This window comes from Lipotes vexillifer, unplaced genomic scaffold (genome assembly GCF_000442215.2).
Source record: "Lipotes vexillifer unplaced genomic scaffold, Lipotes_vexillifer_v1.1 scaffold236, whole genome shotgun sequence".
NCBI lineage: Eukaryota > Metazoa > Chordata > Mammalia > Artiodactyla > Lipotidae > Lipotes > Lipotes vexillifer.
Genome location: NW_006773295.1, coordinates 1,216,497 through 1,226,908, shown reverse-complemented (window position 1 = coordinate 1,226,908; position 10,412 = coordinate 1,216,497). Strand labels below are relative to the sequence as shown.

The window sequence follows — 10,412 nt, the reverse complement described above, 5'->3', positions numbered from 1 at the left end:
TTCTACATTTAACCCTAGTAACAGAAAAAGCATCAGCCCACGATAAAGCTCAAATAACCAACGGTCACAGGGTTGGGGAGGCAACAGGGATTGGTGGGGACTGAGGCAAAGTGGAAAATATATCCACCCACTCCCCCCATCCAGCCAAGGGGGCAGTCATCTCTCAGCTCCTGACAGGCAGTCTGAATTTTCAAAAGAAGCTAGAAATCAAGATTTTTCTGTGACATGTCCCCAGTTTCTCAATGTGGCAACCAGTTCTATGTTTTTAAACCAGGAATAGGACCTGGAGGCCAGAAAACAGGTCCTTGGCTTATCCCCAGTTGTAACCTCTGATCCAGAAAGAACGGAAAAAAAAAAAAAAAAAAAAAGAATCAAGAACCAAAACAGCACACCAATGTGATTCCAAAATAGAGATTTATTTATTAAGGATTATTTAGTTTCCACATAAAAATCACCAGTTGTTCCTCACTGGGTTTTTAACACATAACAGTTCTTTGGGGATTGCTCTGTTCGCGCCAACACTTTCAAAAATACAGCTCTTTTTAGCGCCAGGAAGGACAGTTAAGGCAGCAAGGCGTGTTCTTGGGTTCATCCTCTCCCCCTTGAAAGAATACACGTGGTAGGTAGTTTCTTAGGTTGGAAAAGCTGTCCCTGGATAAGATGATTATGGAGAAGAATGCAAATACAGTCATCTGTGGTCAATTATTTGTGCCTGATAGCTTTAAAATAACCCTCCCCTTGGTCATCAAAGGCTTGCTGGTTGGTTTCAGCTATAAAAACACTGTCTAGCAAAAGACAGTAAGAAAGAGCAGGCTCTAATGACAGTGCTGTGAGGTTGGGCTGTGCAAACCACTGAGAACACACACCAGTCTGCTTTAAAAAAAATCCCACAACAGGGGCCCTGTATAATTTCAGATCAAACCCCCTCATGGTCCTTAAAATACCCCAAACATCATTCAGCCAGATCCTCAGAAGGACACATGCCTATTTTTAAAGTGAGGAGTCTGACACCAGTTCCCCCAGACTCACGCTCCGCATGGGGTGGTGGTGGGAAACCAAAAAAACCCTAGGACTTGATTTATTAGAAACATTAATCAATTTTTATCACACTGAAATGAAGGCATAAAGTCAGTCTGTGCTGTCATGAAATTCAGAAGTGAGATCGTTATTTATTGCTCCAGGAGGATAGACGCCAAAAGTGACTTTTAAAAGAGCAGGGCCGGTCCCCTGCAGACCCTGATCCGTCTCTGGGCTGCTCTGGGGGGAGCCTCAGGCTGGGGGTGGCCGGCCGGCTGGATTCACAGTGATTCGGGTTTGCCTGTTCCTGCGGGGGGCTGTGGTCAGGGGCATGTGGCCCGGGGTGCCCGCTGAGTCTGGCCTACACCTTGTAGTTGAGCTCGGCGTTCATCTTGGTGTACATCTCGTAGATGACGTCGATGGTGGCTGTGTAGTTGACCAGGAAGAGGCGGACCTTCTCCAGGCATTCCTCTTCCGTCACGTTCTGGCCCTTGGAGAGTGCTTTGAGGAGGTCGGACTTATAGGGGGCCGCGTACAGTGCTGCCTTGAGACGGGTGAGAGGGGGGTGCGCTGTGTTAGCGGAGGGGGAGACCCTGAGCCACCGGGCCAGGCCCGTCGGGGTTCTGCGAGGGGACTCCCCAGAGGTCCATGCTGGGCAGGAGTCTGTGCTATTCGTGGTGCTGGACGGGAAAGGCCAAGGGGGATGTGTGTCCCCTTCTACCCCAGTAAGAGACAGCAGGAAGCTTTGGGGACAGACAGACCTGGGTTCAAATTCCAGCTTGTGCCGCTGACTAGCAGTGAGCCTTGAGCAAGTTACTTAGCCTCTCTGAGCCTCAGTTTCCTTATCTGTAAAATGGGGATAATAATGACACCCACCCAATCGGGCTGCCTTTGTGAGGATTAAGGAGGTCATGCAAAGTGCTCAGCACAGCACCAGGCACACAGCAGTTGCTCGGCGTGGATGAGCCTCTTCCCCCGGGGCTCCCTGCCCTGGAGAAAGTGAACAGCTTCCTCCTGAGACCCCACCTTTCTGAGCTGGGGAGAGGACGGCTGATCTGTGCTGTTCCTCTTTTGTCCTTCAGAGGGTGATACTTCCCTAAATTTCAGGGCTTCCCTGACAACTTGAAAAGTCCAGAGAACCGGACATACACAGAATTTCAGAGCCAGAAGGAAAAGGATGCAACCGGATAAAAAGCTTAGGCTACAAGCCTTTTGAGAAGGTGAGGAAATTACAAATAATAACTTTATCATTAGGAATCAAAATAGAAATAGCTTCAATTTGCTGAGTGTAAACCACATGCCAAGAACTTTATACAGAGTAACACGCTGACTCTTCATAATGAGACTGTGAGGCAGGGCCTATTTTATACCCATCTGCAAGATGAGGATACTGGGGCTCAGGAGGTAGAATCCCAGCTGCCCATTTTTCTTACTGTGTGACCTCTAGCAAGATCCTAAACACCTCTGGGCGTCAGTTTCCTCATCTGTGAAATGGAGGCAAGAACAGTACCTCTCGGTGCATTTGTGAGGATCACCCTCCACCGGCAGCCCGCCAGGCCAGGCATCCAGGACACATGGTTATTACTGAGGTGGTGGTTGTGAGGCCTTCACGGGGGAGGGGGAGGGGGGCAACGGTCTGCCGGGGATGGTGGAGGACAGGGCTCTTGCGGCACCCACCCAGGATGAGCACTGTCCCCAGCCCTGCCAGGGCAGATGGCTCAGATGTGGCCCTATTTCCTGCCTGGATCCAGCAGGTTCCCGACCCATCCTACCCTCGACCTGTGCCCTCAGATGCCGGTTCTCACGGGAGTGAGGAAGAGCGGGTGGTGGGAGCTTCAGGAGCAAGGGCAGCCATGACAGTGTACAGGGCACCCCGAGGGCTCTCCACATGTCCCCAGTGGACCTCTCCCAAAGCCGGGCTGGTGCTGAAGGCCAGTGGTCATCATCACCCCAACACAAGTCACTGAGAGCCTCGTGGGCCAATGTTCTTTCAGCAGACACCCCTGTGGGCACAGGGGCCCTTCCTCCCCTCCCCACCCCAGTGCGAGGGTCCCAGCTGAATCCAAGGGGCCAGTGAGGCCAGCCCACCATCAACCTGACGGCCTCAGTCTCTGCCCTGCTTCCTGCTTCCTTCCATGGCCTCCCAATCAGGCCCCTCATCAGAACCACCACGGATCATCTAGGAAAATGCCCGCCACGCGGCAGGGGTCCCTCGGAGCACCAGCCTCACCCCAGATGGACAGGGGAGCCCTTCCTGAGCCGGGGTGGGAGGGGGGCAGGGCCCGCAGCCACAGGGCACGGGGCAGAGGGCGGGGCCCGCGAGCCGGTGGTCCTTCCGGGCCTGCGGGGCGGCTCACCTGGAAGACCTTCTGCACGATCCAGCCGTGGTACTTCTTGAGGGCCATCTCGTAGGCCTTGGTGGCGTTGACGCGGACGAGACTGGGGTGGTTCTCATCGCACTCGCCGTCGCAGATGCTCTGGAGGAACACCTGGATGAAGCGCAGGCCTCTGCAGCCGGAAGGGACACTGCGCTTCAGGGCCCTGCGCGCCCCCATCGGCACCACCCACCAGCGCCGCACGCGGAGACCCGGATGCGCTCTGTATTAACCTCCTACAGTGAGCCGGGGGCACGGACAGCCCAAAGCAGGTGACGATTCCTCTGCTGTCATGTGTCTACAACAGCTTCCGTGTAACGTGACTCCCCAGCTCATGTCACATGTCCCAAGTACCTCGTCTATACCAGGCCTGGGGCCAGTCCCTGTTGGGCTGTAAGGTCTATGAGGGCAGGGTCTGGGCCTGTCTTGCCTATTTCCATGGCCACATGGCCATCAGTGTTTGAGGAATGAAGCCAGTCAGTGCAGGGTTGAAGCTACAGCTCTGGTCCTCAAAGGGCTCAGGGACATGCTGAGAACACAGGCGAGTGACCCTGTGGGTTCCCTGCCTCCATCACTGCCTGAGCCACGGTCTGCATCCTCCAATGGCCACTTGAGCCCTTCCTCTGGGGTAGGATGATGCTCCAAGAGCCAGAAGAAGGGTGTGGGTCACAGCAGGGTGACCAAGTTGAAAATCAGATCAATACTAGCCCTTTAATCCACATCATTTCATCTGCTCCCCTCAGCCCTGTGAGACTAAGTTCAGCATGATCTGCCCACTTCACAGAAGGGAACACAGAGGTACCCCAAAAGCTCAATCAAAGGCCGGAATGTGAACCCAGCCTATCTCACTCCCCAGCTTGGGTCCTCTGCTCCCTCCCTGCAGGGCGGTAGGATTCAGGTTGGGGGGTTCTTAGGAGAAAGTGTTCTGGGCCCGAGGACTAAAGGAATAAAAGTTAAACTTTATCACCTATGAGGTGAAGGGAAATCCTCCATGCTTGGATCACCACCCTCAATCATTGGGGATCAGCCTGGGGTGTGGAAGCGAGCTCGGGGTCCAGTCCCAGCCCTGCCCTGGCTGGCCACCTCTCCTGAGCCCCTGCCTCTCCCAGCCCAAATGATCCCCCTCTAACCAGCAGCTGGGACGATTCCTTCTCAAGCCCCATCTTACCCTGTTGCCAATGGGCTTCATGCCCCTCAGTGGCTCCCTAGTACCCCTGAAGAGGCTGGAACTCATCCTTGTCCAATCCCATCTCATCTTTCCCTGCTCCTGCCTTGCATCCCAGGCCCTGGCTAGACCAGATCTTCCTGGAGGGGCAGATATGCTGTGCCTCTCCTGCCCTCCCAAGGCCTCTGCAAGGCCTCTTCCTCTTGGAACCCTCCTGTTCAGTCTTGAAGACCCTGCTTGGCAATCCTCCTCTGGGAAGCCCTCCCTGATTTCTCTCTGCTCCAGGGTCTGATATCCAGCTGTCAGGATCTGCCCACCAGCCTGACCCCTTGCCCAGGCTGTGATACCCTAAGAGGGACCACGCCTCTCCAAGCATCATCCCATGCACCCGGCACCATGCAGAGCACACAGCAGATGCTTATTATGTGCTCGATTTGTTGACATCCACCGGCATGTGCTCTCCCAGTCACCTGGCTCTGCCCACCTCTGATCTGGACACAAACCATCTAACTGATCTGAACGTCACTCTCTGGCTTGCTCTTCCTGAGAAACCTATGGAACCTGCCAATGGATAGACCCAGGGGCGTTCCTTATTCCAGGTCTGTGAGTCTCTTGTCGACAGATAAGAGTAGGTAGCTCAGTGGGGGCGAGTCATAAAATAGGCCATAAGGTTGTTAATTATAGCCCACTTACCCCCTGATGCCCACACAGGCCACACCCTCCAGGGAGCAGATTCTTCCTGTTCTGTTTCACCAAAGAAGTGCATGGGGGTGGGGGTGGGGTAGCTTCAGGGAATGGAGAGAGAGACAGGGGAAGAGCGCCCTTCCTGGCTCCTGACTCCAGGCCTAAGAGAAAGGGCAACATTGGGAACATCCGTGGGCGCAGAGAATGGGTCCCTGGCTTCACAGCTGTTGCCAGGGACTGTGGAGTTTGCACAGCTAAAGGAGAATTCTGGAGTTGGTAGAGAGCAGGGTGATCTCAGCAAGCAAGCTGCCTGGCCTCTCTGAGCCTCAATGGCTTCATCTGTAAGATGGAACAATTGTATGCGGCTCCAAATATGTGCTATGAGGACAATATGTATCACGGTTACAAGCACTGTCAACTCTGGGGTAAGACTGAGTTCATATCCCATATTGGGGTACCCTGCCCCCAGGCCACAGGATGAATTTGTGCAAATTAGAGTTCTTTGTCCTCAAGATGCTGTATTTCTGTCAAGAAGCTGTCATAATATACAAATCTACCATGTGTGTGATGTGACCGGCCCAAGACGGAACATCTTTGTGCAGTGTACAACCTGCACAGCTGTGCTCAGCCACTCAGTCCCAGCACTGCCCCTGTGCCCTGGGCATGTGATTTGGCCTCCAGAAGCCCCAGCGGCCTCCTCTGGGAGATGGGGATAACCACACCTAACTCACAGCACATGAAATGCGATTGGGTGTCTAAACAGCTTAGCACAACGGCCAGAGTACCCGCCGGCTTGCTATGCCTCTGGTGGGGCTGGAACAAGCAAGGAAGCGTCACCATCAGGCTGGCCTTGGCCCCCAGGGTGCTTTTTCTCTGTCACTAACTAGCTTTGCACAAGAAGAGCGCCTATGTGAAAGACAGGAAGTGCCCATCCTGCCCCATCAGAGCAGACACCGTGGGGCAGTGGCGGGGTTGGCCGTCCGTCCTCTGCAGAGCAGCACTCTGGGCCCACCAGCCACACACACCCAGCCACCTGAGCCCATCACCTCTTCAGCCACATCAGCGCCAGCGTGGCCCCCACTTTGGGCCACTCTGCTCCATACATTTCCTTCTCCACCTCCAGGATGTTCTGCAGGGTCCGGAACTTGGCCGGGTCGGTGTCATACACAGCTTTGATTTTCTGAAACAGAGCACACAGGGTTTCCCCCTTAGGAAGGCTGCCCCCATAGACGGCTGCCCGCGTGCTGGGTGGAGGGGCACACCGCCAGAGCCTCGCTCTCCTGCCCCCCAGTGCCAGGACCTGCAGTGGGGCTTGTCAGAGGGACTTGTCATAACAATAACCATGACTGTTCGCATTTGCAGGACTTGCAAAGTACTTTATGGGCACAGCCTCATTTGATCCTCACGGCAACCCTGATGCTGCTGTCATAATTCGAATTTGCAGATGAGGAAACCGAGGCTCAGAGAGGGGAAATTACGTGCTCGAGGTCCCATAGCTGGTGCAGGTGCAAGCGGGTTCCAGCACTGGCCAGGCCCCAGAGTCCACATTCTCTAACCACTACTGACAGTGCCTCAAACCCCAAGCATCTGAAGTTTCGCTTTTGTGGACAAATGGAAATAGGTTCTCAGGATTCTGAGATGTCCAGGAAGAAGGCTCCTGAGTTGGAGCCAGGCAGTTTGGATGTGAATTCCACCTCTGCCACTTCCGTGCTATGAGCCCCTCAACAGCTCTGAGCCTCAGCTTCCTCGTCTATGAAATGGGGATAATGACATAGAACCAGCCTCAGAGTGGATCCTCATGGGTGGAGGGTCAGTGGCTAGGGGATGCCATCTGGAACTCTCAGGACTGGGGAAGGGAAGGGCAGGGTGAGTGCACCTGTAGACCTTGGAGTTTATTTTTTGTTTGGTAGAGTGAATACAAGAACCAGTAGGTTCCTCCTCAGGTCAACCCTCCAGACTGTGGTCCTAGTTTGGCTATGACTGGATGGCATGACCGCAAAGAGGACTAAGAACCTGGAGCTCCAAATCAGAGAAGCTGGGGCCCAGGCCCATTTCCACATCTCCTTCCTGTTCCTCAGCCTGGGGAACTTGCGGCAGGGAGCAGGGCACTGGTGACCGGACGGGATTATAGAATCCTGATCTGGGTACCGGGGCTGCAGGGCCAAGTACGTACTGTGATGTTGCCACTTATGTCCACCTTGATGGGAGTAAACACTGGGGAGCCGAGGCAATCTGGGAACAAAACAAGAAGAGAGATTTAGATTCCCAACGAGGGTGATATTCAGGACCTCCATGGGCCATGGGGACAGGAGGGGAGGTCACTTGGTGTGTTTAAGGAAAGGCAGAGCTGTTTGTTAAGTATTAAAATGGTTCATGGGCAATTTGGAGTGCTGGGCTCTGAGTGAGACCAGTTTCTTACTGCAGGACTTGTCAGAGCCTTTAAAATACACCTGGACTAGGACTTCCCTGGTGGTCCGGTGGTTAAGACTCCACACTCCCAATGCAGGGGGCCCAGGTTTGATCCCTGGTCAGGGAACTAGATCCCGCATGCTGCAACTAAGAACCCACATGCCACAACTAAAAGAGGCCGCATGCCGCAACTAAGACCTGGCGCAGCCAAATAAATAAATAAATACTAAAAAAAAATACAACTGGACTATCTAGGGGGCAAACCGTTTTGTCCACAGCACCCTCTCTTCCTAAGACAAAATGTTCTATATTTGCACCGTCTAACATGGGCCACATGTGGCTATTGAGCACTTGAAATGTGGTGTGATCGAGGAACTGAATTTGTAATTTGATTTAACTTTCATTCATTTAAATTTAAATAGCCACATGTGGCCAGTGGCTACCAAATTGGACAGCACAGTGTGGAGTATCTTGCAAAACTAATACTCTAAGAAACCATCTTGGCTGACAAGGCGGAGGCCACTAATGAACCAGCTGGCCAGGAGGCAGCTCGAGGAAACTTACAAGCTGGAAGAAGAGCTCGTTCACCAGCTTTTTTTTCTTTTTAATTTTTATTGGAGTGTAGCTGCTTTACAATGTTGTGTTAGTTTCTACTGTACAGCAAAGTGAATCCGCTATATGTATACACATATCCCCTCTTTTTCGGATTTCCTTCCCATTTAGGTCACCACAGAGCACTGAGTAGAGTTCCCTGTGCTATACAGTAGGTTCTCGTTAGTTATCTTTTTTATACATAGTATCCATAGTGTATATATGTCAATTCCAATCTCCCAATTCATCCTACGCGACTCATTCACCAGCTTCTAAGGAGGAAGTGAGCTGGCGACCCAGAGGCCCCACCGTTCTGAGACTCTGCATAAGAGCCCAGGAGAACCCACCAGGAGTGGGACTCTGGTCACTTAGCAGAGCTCAATGAACTGGGGCTTCATACCCGCTCTGCACACACTGGCAGTGTGGGTTTGGTCACGTCCCTTCTGCTCTCTGAGCCTCAGCTTTCCCATCTAGCAAATGGGCCAACAGAACCGATCAGAGCTGCTGTGAGGATGATGTGAAACAACCCACTTCCGAGACACATATTTTGTTCACCTCTGGAATCAGAATGTTCTTAATTGGAAGCGTTTTTCCTGTCTTGGTGGTTCATAAAACAACAGAGCATTTTAAAATAGGTGGCACCTTTGAGTTGATGAAATGTGGACCTAGAAACTGGCAGTGCCTGGATCTCAGGACTCCATGGGAAATGTGAGCTGACTGTGGACTGTCTCTCCTCCTTTCCCTCCTCTGTGATCCCCCAGCAGATTGTCACAGGGACCAGAGACAGCCCACGGGTCAGAGCTCCCTGCTAAGGGCTGGGCACGGAGGAAACACGTGGGGAAAGGCCGGTTCTCTCCTGAGCAGACTCAACAAGGACTTCACCTCAGAGCCTAAAGACAGCTGTGCTTTCCCAACACCTCTCACCGTCCTCGATACAGAGCCCAGGGGGCAAAGATGCCCAAGCAGGCCACAAGTGGGTACCAAACCCACGGCGGGGAAACACCAGCGCCAGCTTCCCCTTGTCCGCTGGCCAGGCTGGGGCCTCGGTGCGCGTGCCAAGTGACCGCATGGGGCGGAGGACTGGGGGAGGAACACCTGTGGGCTGAATTCCACCCAAGGTGACCCAGCACACCTGGCTGGCCATCTGGAACTTTCTAATTGCAGCTGTTACAAAAAAGGTGCATTGGGGAAACAGCATTGGACGTTATAAATGAAATGCCCCAAAACCCAATGGAAAGAAGGGTGGGTAGATATCCAGATACCCTGGGTTTGAATCCAGCTGAGCAAGTCTCCTGTGCCTCAGCTTCCTCACATGTCAAATGGGGCAGTAGTGGTACTTATTTCATAGGGTTGACGTGGGGATTAAAATGCACGCGCTGAACGCATTTAGCAGAGTGGCCAGCACAGGAACCCTCAGTACACGAACTGTGACCATCTTTATGACTTGGTAGCATGACCAGGGCCAGGTTCCACGGTCCAGCAAATGTAACCCAGGCTCGGAAGGCACCAGGTCCTTCAGGACCTCTAATGAGTGGGAACACTGGGCCTGTGCTCCCTGCCACCTCTACTCTCCTACCTCCCGACTGAGGCCCTCATGGGGCCCGGGGTGGCTGCCTTGCCCCGCTGCAGGCTCCCGGGCACAGAATCCTCAGGCCGAGAGGTGAGCCCACTGCTCTCAGCTACCGGCCTCTCTCTCACACCTGTGGGAGCACATCTCCATCCACGGGGCTACGCTGGATCTCCCCCAGGGTGGCCACAGGAGCTGCTCCAAGGTGCTGGGTGGGGGGATGCAGGCTGCCTGTCCCACCTGATCCTGGATGCTCTGGACTCCCAGGTGGACCTGCCAAGGGCATTAATGAAGTAATGATTCCACCCACCCCTTCATCTTCCCTGATGTATCGCTGACCTCATCCTGCAAGGCCAACCTGGGAGGCTGTGCAATTTGCTAGCCCTGCAACGTGTTCTCTCCCGGGACATTTACCACCGACTCCCCAAAGGACAATGCATTCCAGACTTAAAATAAGAATGCAGGGGGCTTCCCTGGTGGCGCAGTGGTTGAGAGTCCGCCTGCCGATGCAGGGGACATGGGGTCATGCCCCGGTCCAGGAGGATCCCACATGCCGCGGAGTGGCTGGGGCCGCGGGCCTGGGCTGGGGGGGCTGGGCCGACGG

The 10,412-nt window shown here is 53.8% G+C and overlaps 1 protein-coding gene across 2 annotated transcripts in view; it reads right to left on the bottom strand.

The window, feature by feature from the left end:
* Positions 1-395: 395 nt before the first annotated feature.
* GLTP (glycolipid transfer protein) overlaps positions 396-10,412 on the bottom strand; it is a 24,240-nt gene continuing 14,223 nt past the window's right edge. Inside the window, exons 2-5 of one of the 2 annotated variants that reach the window (XM_007448214.1) lie at positions 7,415-7,473; positions 6,288-6,421; positions 3,375-3,525; positions 396-1,561 (exon numbers count right to left, since the gene is read on the bottom strand). In XM_007448214.1, the coding sequence (XP_007448276.1) occupies positions 1,379-1,561; positions 3,375-3,525; positions 6,288-6,421; positions 7,415-7,473 (527 nt within the window). In that variant the 3' untranslated portion in view covers positions 396-1,378. The remainder of the gene's footprint in view (positions 1,562-3,374; positions 3,526-6,287; positions 6,422-7,414; positions 7,474-10,412) is intronic. The other variant, XM_007448215.1, reaches the window with a different exon arrangement.